This window comes from Thermobia domestica, chromosome 6 (assembly GCF_964235325.1).
Source record: "Thermobia domestica chromosome 6, izTheDome1.hap1.1, whole genome shotgun sequence".
Taxonomy (NCBI): domain Eukaryota; kingdom Metazoa; phylum Arthropoda; class Insecta; order Zygentoma; family Lepismatidae; genus Thermobia; species Thermobia domestica.
Genome location: NC_137459.1, coordinates 242,893,076 through 242,909,538, shown reverse-complemented (window position 1 = coordinate 242,909,538; position 16,463 = coordinate 242,893,076). Strand labels below are relative to the sequence as shown.

Here is a 16,463-nt window from a genome sequence, read left to right as displayed (position 1 = left end):
TCAGAACTTCTCATGAGCTTTACATGTATAGTCGAATTTACGAGAACGGATACACGTGTTTTGAGAAACTCTGTACAAGTGGTTCCTAAACTTGTGGTTCGATGTAATAACGACTATACTATGTAAATTGGTGTCATCCCATTATCTCGTATGTTGGTACCTTGTATAATCGAAGAAATAAAAAAAGAAAAAACTTTATTGGAAGCTCTTGGGAAAACTATAAGGAAAACTCCGTCATATGAGTCTGCTTCCTAATTGCTAACTTCTATAAATTTCATTAACGTGATACATTTTTGTAAATTAGTAGCAAGCAGTTTCCCTTGATTTATTTCATGTTTCATATTACATGTTCAGGTGGTGCCTTCCATTTCTATTACAAATAAGTTTCTTTCGACAAGAAAATCTTTCTTTAAATCGCATTGTAAGCATCTACCATATATACTCCAAAACAAGTAAGTCGGAAGGTTTATTAATAATATTCCCTATTTAATAAATCTCGAAAGTAACAAAAATGAGTCTTTGTCACAAGCGTCCAATGTGAACCGGTCATTTACTTCGAAATTTCTCTCCTTTATTCAGTAACATGTGCGCATGCCAGGTTGATCCGTTAAAATGTTTAGTTAATATGAAAGCTGATTTTTTATTACTCGTTTCTAATTCCACGAGTATATACAGGGAGTAATTTGCAAGGGTTACAGAAAAATTCATTGAGTTGGAATAAAATCTGCGAAAACTGTATGCTTAGTGCACCTGAGAAACCCATATTGGTTTACAAGAATACAAATTGGTTGTTGAGAAGATACGTATGTTATACTGGAATATCAGTCGTCATAGCGGAGATAACTTCGAGCATATCAATCAGATTTCGCAACAGATGTTTTCCATGAACTGGACTGCCCCATCCCACCCCCTCTGACACACAGGAAAATCAGGCTTTAGATTTTGGTTTTAGCTAACTAAAAACTACATTACACATAGATCCGTACCAATTTACCATTAATTTTATTGAACTCAGCTTCTTGAAAACAGTGTAATGTCGTAGTACATGGCCATATAAGCACTGTGTTAAATGCCAGTCATTTTATGCAGACTTTTTAAGTTAACAACTCTATTTTTTAACTACTTTGTATTCTAATAAAAGCGAATTAGTGTAGCGTTTGAGTGCTTTTATATTTCTGAGCATAGGTTATTTGTGATCCATTCATAGGAAGTCCATGATTATCATTTAAATTGTGTTGCTCATTTTTCCTTCATCTACCTGCTCTGGCGATTCCTAATGTCAGGATTGCACCTTAAAAATTAGATGAGACTTGCGTCCCTGCATTCCTAATTCTTGAGATTTTTGCGGTTATAATTTTGGCTCTGATATGTATATTTTGCTACTACTAAGGTAGATATGTAGATTAATGGGGAAAGTTTCACTATCTAAACTAAGATACAACAATTTCTCTAAGGGTCGATAGTGAGGCATCAAGCATTTCAACCTGTATAATTATTTTGTTCCGTAAGTATTGTAAGGATCCCTACATCATAATAGAAGCATATGTCAACACAACACGTGTTATTGAGTACAAACAATGTAGCAGACGAGAAGTCAACACGGAAGACACGAAACCAAGACGACCGAGGAGGAACGAATCATCAAGAGGCTTTCTATAAAAGCGCAGCTTGAGGAGGACCTGGTATCAGTCTGACCACTGATCAAGTAATCAACACCTGCTCCGAGGTCGCATTGGACTAGGGATCCTCACTACAACCCAAACCTCACGAAGCTGCCTAGGGCTGAGGGGGTCTTCCTTCAAGATTCACCAAAACATTGCAGGTGCCTTGGAGACTGGCTTGAGAGAAAGGGCACCGTGCAAAACACCAATCTCCTTCATCTGGTCTATAATAAGAAGAAATCCACTATTCTTTGTAAATCAAAGACACTGTATTGAGGAAATTTTATAATAAATTGGTGAAGGGGAAAAGACTCGCTTGGGCCGTTATTTTGCCTCTACCTATAAAATCATTACAATATAGTATCTATCGGGTAATTATGTTTACTTTTTGTAATTAAGGTAGTTGTGTTGATCGACACAGCATTCTTTCATATTAGTGTGAGTACACCAGACATCACTTAAAAATGAAATTGATAAAAACAAACACTTATTATTTATCTGTGTTGCAGTTTCGGCAATACATTATTGCCTTAATCAGATAGTGTTTGATGTAGCGAACTATATACTACGAAACCGCAATACACGTTACTAACAATAAACGTTTGCTTTGATCGGATTTGCTGAAGTTATAGGTAGTTCTAAAGCTAGAATGAGCAATACTAAGACTATGATTTTTAAGGTTTTTCCTTGTAGCAAAAAGATCATAGTAATCCATCAGTTCTTTCAGATACTGTGGATTCTTAACATATATTCCGAGGACACATGAAGTGAATAAACTAGATGTTCAGGGCGTACTTGCTTATTGCCTCTCCTTAGGATACAACACTGCTTTCATCCGTCGTGCGTATGGTGCAATAAATCCCTTGATGACTGCTGTACCATTCAGATCTTCTATTCACGTAGCTTGGCTAGTGAGGAGTTCATGCTAGAGTCATTCGTTCCACATCATCTCAGTGAGGTTGAAGTGAGGGGAACATGAGTAGCCACACTGCAGTAATGTGAGCGCTTTATCGTGCTCTTGAAACCACTGTGAAGTGAGTAGGTTCCCCTTCCCTTTGGAAATGCTAGTTGCATTAGCAGTGTACGTGCCACCATATTTTAAATGTGAACTGCATCCACACGCCCAGCTATATTACTCAGGGGATGCACTCAATATCAGTCCCCATTATTTCATTTCTATTATCAGCTTGTACTCCGGTACATGACCATTTCTATCTTGAGTTCTCTTTGGTTATTTTTGTTCCTACCTTTTGTACGGAAGACCTGATTCAAGATGGAAGCTCATGTAGTTCAGATCCCACATTAAACTGGATCCACATATCGTATAGCCTCGGACCTGAACAAGATTGTTAAAATATATATGTTGGATAATACGACCCTTTTGCACTGACTGACTATCCAGTGTCAATAGTCTTCGGCAAACTGCAGATATTTCATAATTCCGGTTGGCAGTATGAGGACATCGGGTAAGTAACACATCCATACTGTAATTGGCGAATAATGATAAGCTGTTCGATGTAACGTCAGTTGTTAGCTAGTTGGCTCTCCTGTTCACATACTCAATCGTACTAAATCACTTACGTTTTTCCGATTTCACGACCGAGGAGTTTCGTGCTGGTTTACTTCTTTTTGTTTTTTTTTTTTTTTTTTTTTTTTCTTCTTCTGATCCATCTAGTCACTGTGCACCGTGATATTATCGGTCCTGTATATGATGTTGATATCACTGTTCTCTCAATACTAGCACATCCCATTCGAGCAATGACAGTTATTAACAGTTCAAACTCCATTTAATCTTTTGATTAGTCATATAAACCACACAACATGCACTACAGTTGGATCAGTCTTAACAAGACGTCTGTACCCAGTTGCTTCGTCAGCGTACATAAGCTTTTTATACCTTTCACTTTGTAGGTGTTTTCAATTATTTGGACATTCCCTATGTCTAATAGGTTGTTCCTTTGTATTTTTCAGGATGACCTGGAACGTAATACTCTGAAAGCTTACTGGAAACATTTGAGTGCTGTTGCTATCGGATGCTTATCTCTCTTTATCTTTGACATGTGTGAACGTGGTATACAGCTGAGAAACCCGTTCTACTCCATATGGGTCACGGACATAGGAACAAATATTGCAGTATCCTTAAAGAAAGAAATAATTCGTAGTGTCTGCTAGTGCACTAGGGTATTATAAATTATAATAGTTCTATAATTGTTTGCATATCTGAATGCCAATAAAATATCATTTTATATATATATTTTAAATATAAATCACACCAAGTCTATGTACCACACAAAAAAAGTTGTATACTGTATCCTATTTGTCTTCAAATATTAATACAAAATTTCAATCGATGAGTAATGTAGATTCTGTTGTGTTGTATTGATCAGCAGATCTTTTATTTCTATGCAGTGATACTTAGAAAATCAGTAAATAAATTAATAAATAAATAATGCAATGTAAATTATAAATCTTTGCCAAAGTATTATAAACATTGGGCGGACAGTCATTTTGGTTGTTGTATGCAAAGCTGAATTCATTACTAAAATGTAATTAAACAACCTAAAATAAGGAAATGGATCAGTTTCCGTCAGGCACGGGGTGTGAACGTTGTAACATTGGTTCAAGAGAAAGGCATAATTATGTGCAGTGTGTAGCTCACGAACTTTGATTTTGACTTTGTCATCAGTGACTCTCGGCGGGATTTTGGGCGATCAAACAGCGATGTAAGAAGTATGCAAGGAATACCTTAGAAAACTTAATCTGGGTAGCGGACAGTGCAATCAACTTATTTCCTAGTATGCTTCTTGCATCCAAGTATCCATATTTTCGGTCACGAGATTGTCGAATGTCAGTCCCATCTCAAGTTATTATTCATCTTCCTCGGAAGGAAAGGAAATCCTTACAGATTACGGAGTGTTTGATTTTTTAGATGGATCACACATAAGTGTAGACATTGGAGGTAGAAATGAAGGACAGTTGCTTGACAGGCTGAATGAAGGTTCAAGAAATGAATCAGATCGGAAGGGAGTGAACAAAATTATCACGTTTTATACTGTGTTTTATCGAACTAAGAATCTCACTACAGTCCGTGCTTTAGTATTAGTGATTGTCTTGATATCAGTACAGAAAAAAGGACAAGAGAGAATTGGGATTTAATTAAAATGATTCCTAGATTTATGGATTTCAGATTAGCTGTTGCCAACAGCGTGCGCATGTAGTAGTAAGTAAGGAAAAACTGATATTTATAATGATTGAAGTTTAACCCATCTGTTGAAACAAGAGAGTAAAGTTAACAATATACACTTGTGATATTTATCAGTGTGCTACGTAGATAACGAACATTATTCTTTCAAACTAAACAGTTGATTAAATGGAGATAGAGTAAGCTTTTTAATAAAACGTTGTGTCTAAAAATGTTTGTTTACAACTAAATGAAATGTGGTTTCTTGCTCATACTTAGTTACTTTTTCTGCTAATGTTCGCAATCCTGAGACTTGTGATTACAACTAAATATTTAAATCCAAACTAATTTCGATGTTTTTTCCTTAGCTTTATACAGTTATCATTCATCATTTTGGCCGGCATATCTGCTGGTTTGTATTTTTTCTTTCTTTCGTATATGATCTGGAAGGTTTTCTGCAACATCAGCACAAAGAGAGCTGCTTTACCCAGTATGTCGAGTATGAGGCGCCAACACTATGAAGGAGTCATTTACAGATTCAAATTTTTGATGCTGGCTACGTTGGTGTGTGCAGCAATGACAGTAATCGGATTTATTCTGGGACAGGTAGGCTAATATATTTTTTGACTATAACAGTATTGAATTTAATTCATAGGCAAATTTTTCCTAGATATTACCTATGCATATTACATTTGAACGAAAATATACCACACACTGAACATTACGTATATGGATTTGTGGAATGAGATCTTCTGTCAGATAAGAATGACTGTAATAATTGTTATTCGTTATTTATACTGTAACAAGCATTACTTTAAAGAAAAATGAAATAACCAAATCCAATTTGATTCAGTTCAGATTTTATTTATTTATGTGTTCTAATTTGCTTTTTCGTATTTGTTTCGGTTATTAGCTGCAATGTATGGGTTACTGGAATAGTTTTGATGCATTTTCTGATTCCTCGTCTCGGGTTCAAGTTTGGTTAAAAACTACTACGATGTGGTGTAAAGTAAACGACTAAAAATAATTATGAAACTGATATCAGTATATTTCAGTTCTTGTCTTTACTTACGTTAGCTATAGAAATAGTATTTTAAAAAGTTGAGCTGGTTTGTTGCAGTAAAATATGTGAAGCTTTTGACCCGTAATCTCCATTTCAAGGTCATCATGCATTTTTGGGAGACATGGGATTGATCTCATTACTCTGGAACTAGAATTGTGCAGCCAACATGACCAACATAGACCGTTGTCACTTGTGAAATATATATCTTCTATATAAATAAAAGTGAATGTAACAATGTTTGATGGGTAACACCTCTGAGACCATTGATCAGATTTTGATGATTTTTGTTACATAAGTGGATCGTGGCCTAACTTAAGTTTTTAGCACTTTTAGACAAGAGGGAGATGATGGAGGAATGAAGGGATTGACTTGTAAAAATATTTTTGACGGCTGATTCGTTCTGATGTCAATAGATGTCGCTAGCGTGCAGACAATTTGCAGATGCAAAACTATTGTTATGAGTAAATTGCAACTTAGAAACTGCATTGTTTCAGTTCAGTTATTTCAAACTAGGACAAGGACTGCAACCCTATTTAGATTTCAGCATTAGTATTTGTGTATTTCTGCAATAATATATTAAGATGATTTAATTGTAACTTAAACTGTATTGTTTAAATTTAATTGATTGAAAATGGGTAAAGATGATAATGAACATTGGATTTTAGTATTAATATTTGTAAAACCGCATGTTGGTTGGTGGACAAAGAAAGCAAAAAAAGTGAAATATAATAATATAGAGCTCTTAAGTAAGATTATAACTTATAGAGTACAACGAACCGAAAGCTTGGGGAGAAACAACTAGTATATTTAACTTATAACAGATGTTCATAAGTATGGTAGTAGGAGGAGTAGTGTAGGTGAAAATATTTGTCAAGATTATCAGATTTGTGGGCGAAATTTATTATTGTAGAATATAGGACCAATGTTTAGGAAAATTATTTATGTAGGATATATACTTCTAACGAAAATAATATGGGTGAAATAACATAAAAGATCAGTACTATGTAATTCACAAGATAATTACACACTGTGTGTATATACTCCAATTACTTGAATTCATTTATCCATGATACTTTTTAAGTCATGACTTGAAATACCACTCCCTTGATCTTTCCCTAACTCTGTGTTACTGTCCTGCTTACGTTCAGACAAGATTTCCAGTGTTCACATTGAGTTTCTGAATAATCAAAAAGTAAAGCGTAGCTAATAAAGTATAATAACGAGTTTCTGAGATAGTATATAATAATGTAGTGGATTCCATATTTTTCATTCTGACTGGGATTATTTGTTTCAACGATGGATAAATTAAGAGAACTGGTTCCAACCTTGGGTAAAAGTATAAAAGAAAACAATTTTTACTAATATCGTGAACGTTACAAAGAATGTGATTATAGATTTCAGTAGTTACTTAACAATTACAAAATCAGTCATTTTGTAGTTACTAGAGAGTAGAAATAATTTGTGATAGACTGTCAAAAGAATCTTAGCACTTATAACAGTTAGCGTTATTGCTGCCTAAGTGACAGCCACAGTTCGAATCCGGTGGCCAGTTATCTTGTCTCAGCTTTTTTTTTAAACATCAATGCTACAAAAGTCACTGGTGTATCAGTTCCTACACTTAAGTGCCTTGAAGAACCATAAAATATACTAACTCTCTTCCACTCCCTTCCACCCCTAACATTTCTATTGTTGTTGCTGTCAAATAGTCTAAAAGGTGAGCCTTTTGCACACGAGATGGTGTTAGTGTCCCAAATTTCAAGGTATGAGTCGCAGTGGATCAAGCGTAACGTCATTTGACAGCTGACATTTGAAGCTACTAGATGCGCAAAAAGTGGTAGAGCTCTTGTAATCAGACGTACAGCATGATTGCTCCGTGAATATGACTGAACTTTCCGGAAAATGCATCGCAGGCCTTTGAAGAAATATTTACTGTGTATGGGCGAGATAAAGTATCAAAGGCGATAGCTAAAAGGTGGTTGAATCACTTTCGTTCTGGAGATTTGATGTCCTAGATGTTCCTCGTAGTGGGTGACCAAGCACAACAAAAGTGGGTGATATTCAGGCAAAAGCCTAGAAAGATCGGCATAAAACCAATCATGACATTGCCAATGACCTAAACACCCATTCACAAATAATGATAAACCATTTGGAGAAAGCTGGCTACAAAAAGAAGCTCGACGTTTGAGTGCCATATGATCTAACTCAAAAACATATACTCGATCCATTTCTGAAGTGGTTTATTATGAATAACAATAACTGGATAACCTACAACAACAGTGTGTAAAAAAAAAATGTGGTTGAAGCAAGGAGACTCCACAATTTGTGGCAAAGTCCACACTAACGCTCAGGAAGGTTATGTTGTCCGTTTGGTGTGGTTGGGAGGGCATCGTACATCACGAGCTGCTTCCTCCGGGCAGAATGATAGACTTGTGCTGTCGACAATTTGTTGGAGTCCATCTAGCAATTAAAAAAAAACGTCCGAAACTGGTCAACAGAAATGGGTCATATACCATGCTGATAACGCCAGATCGCATACATTTTTAACGACTCGACAGAAATTGGAGGTATTTGACTAAGAAGTTTCAGTGTAGCCCGAACCTGGAACCATCACACTCTCACTTATTTAGGTCTCTGCAGAACTTTAGTTTGAGAAGAGACCTGTAAAAATCACATGTCACAACTCTTTTTTGCCAGAAATCACAGAAGTTCTGTAGCGACGGAATCATGATGTTGCAGGAAAAATGGCAGATCTTCGAACAAAATGGTGCTTATGTGGTTTCATAATGCCATTTTCAAATCACAATAAATGAATCCGTCATTGCAGAACAGGCACATGTTACAAAATTAGGTTTTCGAGAAACTGTAATAAACTGTTCATTTTATTACTGCAGAGTTTATTCAAATAATAGCTATCATGGTTTGGACGGGTAGTTCCACGTACGTATTTACATTCTCAGTAAAAGTCGTTCGTACCTTCACTTTAAAAAAATAAATAAATAAATAAATAAAATAAAACAAAATAAAATATTGCACATGTGCCCTTTCTGTATTCAACGATAAAGGAACTATATATACTTGAATTCAGTTAACACTGCCTGAAATGTCCATTCCTCATACAGGGAAAATAGGTGTATGGAAAATATTTGAAGCCATCTCTTCTCCTTTAGGATACGCATTTCAATGATTGTGCGATAATAAAAATTCATATTGTTGCATCCTTCCCACCTCCGCCCCTCGCAACTATATTGGATGAATTTGGACTTAGACAGCATCAGAAGTGTTAATTGTTAATTTCGGCAACGCCAAAAACTAGAATTGGACACTAATATCGATAGTTTTCTATATTTTATGTCACCCCTTCCCATTCGCATTCCTTATTTCCGTTGTCGATCGGGTTGAAAATGGACATGCACGATATCAAAAGTGTCATCAACACCAAAAACTTTGAATTGGATACTAATATCGGTCTTTTTACATTATTTTACATGCCACTTCCTTTGCGCCCACCATAACCCCTCCCCGCATGCCAATGGAGGATGAATTTGGACTTATACGACATCAGGAGTATTGCTATTCACCTGATAAACCCTGAAAGCTGTGGATTGGACACTAACTTTGGCAATTTTTAACTTTTTTTTTAAAATTTAATTTATTTTTCTTTAACTGCACATAACTCTTCTTGTTCAGAATGATGAATATACCCTTGTAGACCGCGAATTCACCAATAACTCAATTTCGCCCAAAGTGTCGCCTTGGGTTTCCTTTCTGCAATGGCCGATTCAATTTTGACCCCAAAGAACTCAGTACTTCTTAGACAACCTGATATTAATTGTTCAAAATTACAGTGTAAATTGATCTCGTAGGATCTGTCTGGAATTTTGTTAAATACGTAAGTATAGAGATCAAATGATTTTCGAGAAGCAATACACAAACATTCTCAGACTGCTTATTGCCTTACAACTGTACTCGAAAGTTTGTTTGTCAATAGTAGTCTTATTTGAATTTATGTAAGAGAAAATAATACTACTAATAATAAATATTCGTCTTCAGTTGTGAATCTGAGTAAATTTCAATATAAATGTAATAAAAATATTCAGCAAGTGTTCAGTACCAATAAAGTTAGTCAGTACTGAAGTGACAGTAAATCTGAATTTTAATTTAGCCAATAGAGACTTCCTCAGATTAGTGTTTCGCATCAGTGACTATTAAAAAGTGGTATCGCATCGCATTGTGCTACACAAAATCAGAAATATGATGCAAGTGGAAAATTAAATAACAAAATGTAATACAAATGGTCTTGTCAGTACAAATAATAATAATAATAATAAAATAAATAAGTAAATAAAGTTTTTTCATGCCAAAACGGTTCTCATTTCTTTCTTTTCTTAGGTATCCGAAGGTCGATGGAAGTGGGACGAAGATATACAGCTGGAGTATACGTCTGCATTTTTTACTGGCGTTTACGGGATGTGGAACATATATATCTTTGCTCTTATCGTGCTGTATGCTCCATCTCATAAGCAGTGGCCGTCAGAGTCAGGTTAGCACTTCATTTTTGTAGACACAAAGTCTCACAAAAACGAGTTAGTCCTTACGTCGTAAAGTTCAAGAAGTTAACTAAAAAGGAAAAGTTGTGGACGATCTCCTCAAAATCATGAATTTATTTGCATTTGCGTTATATACGCCAGTGTGTAAATTCGTCGCGGCCAAATCATCTCCAGGCGGCTTCAAAGTTAGCGGAACACTATTGAAGTAACCCACATGTTTCTTTATTACATGAGAGGGATATTTCAGCAAGTTCCTCCAGCTGAGAGTGGTCTTCCAGTTGGCTGCTGGAAAAGAAGCTTTTTTTTTTTACCTCTTGTGCAGAAAGCTATGCACCAACTGAATCAACACGTTGTTCAGTCTTTTATAGCTACATATTTATTATGTTGGATTACTTTAGTGTTTGTTCTATGTTATTGGTATTATTATTGATATATATTAGCTAATTGTATCAATTTTTAACATAAGTTCAGCGATGGCAACAACGCGCCCTGTCGACACCACATTCGTGTCGTTTATGGCTTGTTTGAAGTGTTATATATGAATGCGCTTAGGGTAAAATTTTGTGCTTAAGTACAAAGAAAGCCGGTTGGAGGCTATTTGAACGTGGCAAGTATACATTTGCCGGAAAAAGTGGATATCCACATACTATGTAACATTTTTTTTTTTTTTGTTTTGAGATGAAGACAACTTGGAGTTGTACTTTTGAAGCTGAAAGAGAACTTAATTCTCAAGCTACAAAAATGGTACCAAATCGGCTCACACATTTAAAAGATTTTAAGAAGAAATTTTGTAGATGAACACCCACTTAACGACGTGGATATATAATTGAAATCCATATCTAAGCCATGTAGTATATGTCTAAAGTCATGGATTAGACATAGATTAAGTAGAGTAAGTGAATATGAGCATGTTTTACATATTTTCAAATATAGGAATTATCTTGATTGAATAATCTATCTATTAAAAAAAATGCTACAATAGCAATTAAAACGACTGAGCTCCAACCTATAACTTTGGCTTTAAATCTTTCATTTACGGTTATGTGTGATTTCACGTTTAACGGAGACAAACATAACATTTTTAGTATGTGTACTTTAAATAAATTACTTAAATACATCATTTTCATAAAGTTTGTTTTAAAATCATTGTTCAAAGCCTTTGTATTTTAATAAGCCTTCTCTAAAATCAACACGCGAATTGTGCTGCCATCTTCCGAGTTCTTTTAAACTATATGTTGCGGACGTTTATATGTTTTTGGTCAATCCTTTCGACAGTGAGATTTCGGAAACTACAGGCTCTAGAAAGATGACGTTTTCACTGATCGATTGCAAATTTCATGTAGATAGTCCACTTCTAATTGAATATTTAAAAAACATGGTCACTATTTCTTTATTATATTCGTATATTGGAAGTGTTGAAATTAAAAAAAAAAAAAAAAACATCACATCCTACGCATTATACATTCCAACACCACATTGTTGTATATAGGAGTTGTATATGTCTCAGGCGTTTGTTTCATGGCCAAATAATAATGGAAAAGGAAGGATAACCATTTCTCCAGTCTTTATTTTTGCAGTGTTTTGCCAAATGAACACCATATATAACTGACATTATGATTAATTGTGTATGTAACGTATTTGCTTATTACATACTGCATGCAAGAAGAAAGAGAACACTGGTCATACATGAATTAGAAACTCCAACCGGAAGTAGGCTCAAATCTTGCAAACGGTGCGAGATATTGAGAAAAAATAATCGAAAAAAGTCTCCCCTTTATGCTACCCCTTGGCTTTTTTTAATCAATACGGTGCCTTCCATTTCAACTCAGGCAAAAAAATATAAAATTGTACCATCACCATCTCAGATATTGTTGAAACTTTTTTATAGCAACTAGACATTTTTTTAAGAGACCCATATTTTTTTGTTTTGTCGAAAAAAAAATTCCCGCCAAGTAATGGGCCATCCAAGACGGGGAGTACAATTTATGAATTGTAGAAGACATGGAAAATGGTCAACTTCGGAGCCTCACCATTCGGCCATGGAGACAAGTAGAGTAATACTTCTTTGTGGTATGTACATAGGGATATAAACTATATTTTATTATAGTTTGGTTTGCGCATGCGTATCTTTTTGTACATAAATTAACAAATGAACGTAAATTTATCTGAAAAGTCGAAGTTTGCGAATTTTTTTCGAGCACTTCCGGTTCGAATTTTAAAATTCTGTTTTCACGGTTGGTAAGACCTGGTTACCCGCTTTCCGAAAAAAATTTTGTATCGCTTCTGTGTGCAACCGTTTTGTCGCAAAACATTCGAGAAATTGTAAAATTTTCAAAAATCGCCATTTTTGGGCGTCATTTTCTTGAAAACACCATCTTTTAAAACTCTGAAATTTTGTCAGATGGTTCAACTTTACATGAAAAATACACACACCAAATACCATTCTCGACCAAGGCTTCATGAATTAACTGCAGCCTTTTAAAATTAGCGAAGTTTCGTTAACTTTGATGTCACAGTTAGCAACACTGGGAACAATAAAAGTGCAATGATTTGATGATGTTTGTGGTTCACATTCATTAAATGAAGAATAAAAGGTTTTCTTGACTGTTTTTGTCATTGTTTTGATCAAGAAGGCTCTCTGAAATAGGAAACTGAACCTCCCCCTACTCCTCCGTTTTCTTAAACCGAAATAATCTGAGATGGAAATTACGATTACGAAACGCACAAATTTCAAGTTCACTTTCTTAAAATGGTCTTCGGAAACAAAATTTCACTGATTTGTTTTAAAATTTTTTACATGGACCAATCATTTACTTGATTGGTGTCTAATAGCATGTAACCGTGCAGGTGCTCCAATAGGTGTTGGCTCACTCACAACTTGTCCAGGAGTGGATCTAGGGGGAAGAAACTTTTTTATTTTATATATAAATAAAACCGATCTCAGAGTTTGGAGCTCGTAGCTCTAAGTAGCAGTATACCCCCCCCCCCCCCTTCCAGAAGTCCGTCCTGGATCCGCCCCTGCGTAGCACATTGTGTATAGTCACAAATGCTGAACGTCCATGTGGAAGCATAAACAGCACTTTAACTTCACGTAATTCATGATTTATTCATAATATTTCTGCTACGCACCACTGGTTATCATACATATATGTATGTAACAAAAGTTCCTTTTTGCAGATTTCTTAAATCTACACTTTGAATTGCAGAAGTTCGATTTTGGGGGAAGCATGAAGTTAGTTCATAGTGAACCGTTACTGCAATAAAAACTTTGCCATTTTCCGAAAGCCAAAGACGACTTCGTTGAATACCAGTTACCGGTCGCATACTTTCCCTTTTTTTCTTCCGGAAGTCGTCGAATGCAGTTCCAGGCAACAAAACTAGAGTAATACCCAGAGTTTGTACTTCACTATACTCACGAATTCTTCTGCGGTTTTAGTGGGGGCGTGGTGGCTCAGTGGTAGAGCGTTCACCTCCGGTGCTTGGGGTCCCTGGTTCGATCCCAGATCGCGCCATGTGGGCTTCGTGGTGGACAAACACCGTGCTCGTGGGCTATCCCGTTTCCTCCCACTTTCTGCATTTCATTCATTTCTCATAATCAGTCACCTTTAGCCTAACCGGCATAATCGTGGGACGTAAAACTTAAAGATTTCATTTCATTTTTTTCTTCTGCGGTTTTAATACTGTGTATATCTGTATTTGCCTAAGGTTATGCCCCGTTTCCACATTCTTTACACCTCCCTTCCCTCTCAGTACCATTGCAGAGACCATGCATGGCCGGTTTCTCTGCAAAACCACTGCTTTATTGGACCTGTCTGCATCTCGAACATCTTAAATCGATTTTTAAAGTGGGATGCAGCGCCATTAGAAATCACTGACATGGTTTGAAAAATTGTAGATACTTATTTTCTTGTATTCAAACATTTTTCTATAAAGTATATTTTCGCTTTTCTTCGAGTATTTTTAGAATCTTGTCTATGGCTATGAGTACATGAGCCGAATCGTGTGTTTTATCGTCGTTTATTACAACAAAACTGTAATTGTTTTATATTCCGGTGACAACTCTGAATTTCACTTTGCAGAATAACAGTCCAGTTTTCAGCGAAGTCCACATGAAGTAAAATATAATTTGTATCTTGAAATTTTATACGGTGCTTTTCGGTAGCAATTAATTCTTGATGTAGTCATGAATTACAATTCTTACAGTTAAACAAGCAATGTACGATACGAAAACAAAGTGTCAGTTTTTTATTTATTTTTAACGAGATTATTGTTTTCCAATATGACATACGTAACACTTTCATTTTCATCAGGATCAATAATTAGACTCCACACGTATTCCTTCCACTCCAGGACATTCACCACGTTCTTGAAGAAGAAAGTTGTCATTTTCTACGGATCATACTACAAAGGAAATAGGTCACGCATGACAGCTTCAATACAGGCTGCACCTTTGATTTGTAGCAACGTAGTAGCAGCTAACTTAAAATTTGCACAATACACACACACTTCCCTCGCAGGTTGCGGACTGACCCACTTTAGTCGAATACTGTAAAATTCCGAGTGACCCATTCTTATGTTGGGATTGTTCTGTTTTAAAAGTCAGTAAATTTCTTTGGAACGCGTAAGAAAACGTTTCCATTTTTTTAACTTTTTGTCCTTTTTCGATCACTGTAATGACATCGCACTTAATTGAGACTTTATCTGGAGCATTCCAAATCATCATTGAGATAATAGTTCAGGCTTTTTGTAGATCATCAGAATTTATTGGGTGGCCATTTCAAGTAAACTTAAAATTTGTGTGTTTCGTAATCGTAATTTCCACCTCAGATTATTTCGGTTTAAGAAAACGAAGGAGTAGGGGGAGGCCCATTTTACTATTTCAGAGAGCCTTCTTGATCAAAATAATGAAAAAAACAGTCAAGAAAACCTTTTATTCTTCATTTAATGAATGTGAACCACAAACATCATCAAATCATTGCACTTTTATTGTTCCCAGTGTTGCTAACTGTGACATCAAAGTTAACGAAACTTTGCTAACTTTAAAAGGCTGCAGTTAATTCACGAATCATTGGTCGAGAATGGTATTTGGTGTGTTTATTATTCATGTAAAGTTGAACCATCTGACAAAATTTCAGAATTTTAGAAGATGGTGTTTTCGAGAAAATGGCGCCCAAAAATGGCGATTTTTGAAAATTTTACAATTTCTTGAATTTTTTGCGACAAAACGGTTGCACACAGAAGAGATACAATTTTTTTTTTCGGAAAGCGGGTAACCAGGTCTTACCAACCGTGAAAACAGAATTTTAATATTCGAACCGGAAGTGCTCGAAAAAAAATCGCAAACTTCGACTTTTCAGATAAATTGACGTTCATTTGTTAATTTATGTACAAAAAGATACGCATGCGCAAACCAAACTATAATAAAATATAGTTTATTTATGTCCCTATGTATACACGACTCCAAAAGTGCATTACCACCTGCAATTCTCCTTTTCCTGCAATAGCAAGCAACCCAAAAAGCTCGGCGGTTGGGTTGGTTGGAAATTCGAAAGGCGTTGGACTAAACCTCAATTTTGTCACAAATATGTCAGTGTGGCAAACTGCAAATAAGAGAATAAAACAAATTGTTAAGAATGACAATTTTATTATTGTGACGGAGTTGGATGACATCAAAAGTTACAAAATGACTTACTTAAGCAGTTCAAACAAGATGAATGGTAAGAAACAGATATAAGAAGAAAGCATTTATCTCTCTTCCCCCTCCCCACCCCCAAAAAAAAGAAACTCATAAAAAAGGTTCTATAATATAAAGGTTTCATATAAAAGCCTAACAGCACAAAACAAATAGCTAAACGAAACGAAAAAGATACAAGCACAGAATAGGGGACACCAGTGGCGTAGCAGACTAGCGGCCCTCCCATGCAAGATAAAGAAATGGGACCCTAGTTGTAAACCCCATTGTTATAATAATATTATTATTATTATTATTAAAAAGTCGTTTCGTTTTTAAA

General features: G+C 35.5%; 1 protein-coding gene across 1 annotated transcript in view; it reads left to right on the top strand.

Annotated features, from left to right (window-relative positions):
• wls (Wnt ligand secretion mediator) overlaps nucleotides 1–16,463 on the top strand; it is a 98,469-nt gene that overhangs the window by 62,921 nt on the left and 19,085 nt on the right. Inside the window, exons 8-10 of the mRNA XM_081762685.1 lie at nucleotides 3,633–3,794; nucleotides 5,221–5,448; nucleotides 10,295–10,445. Coding sequence (XP_081618811.1) covers nucleotides 3,633–3,794; nucleotides 5,221–5,448; nucleotides 10,295–10,445 — 541 coding nt within the window. The remainder of the gene's footprint in view (nucleotides 1–3,632; nucleotides 3,795–5,220; nucleotides 5,449–10,294; nucleotides 10,446–16,463) is intronic.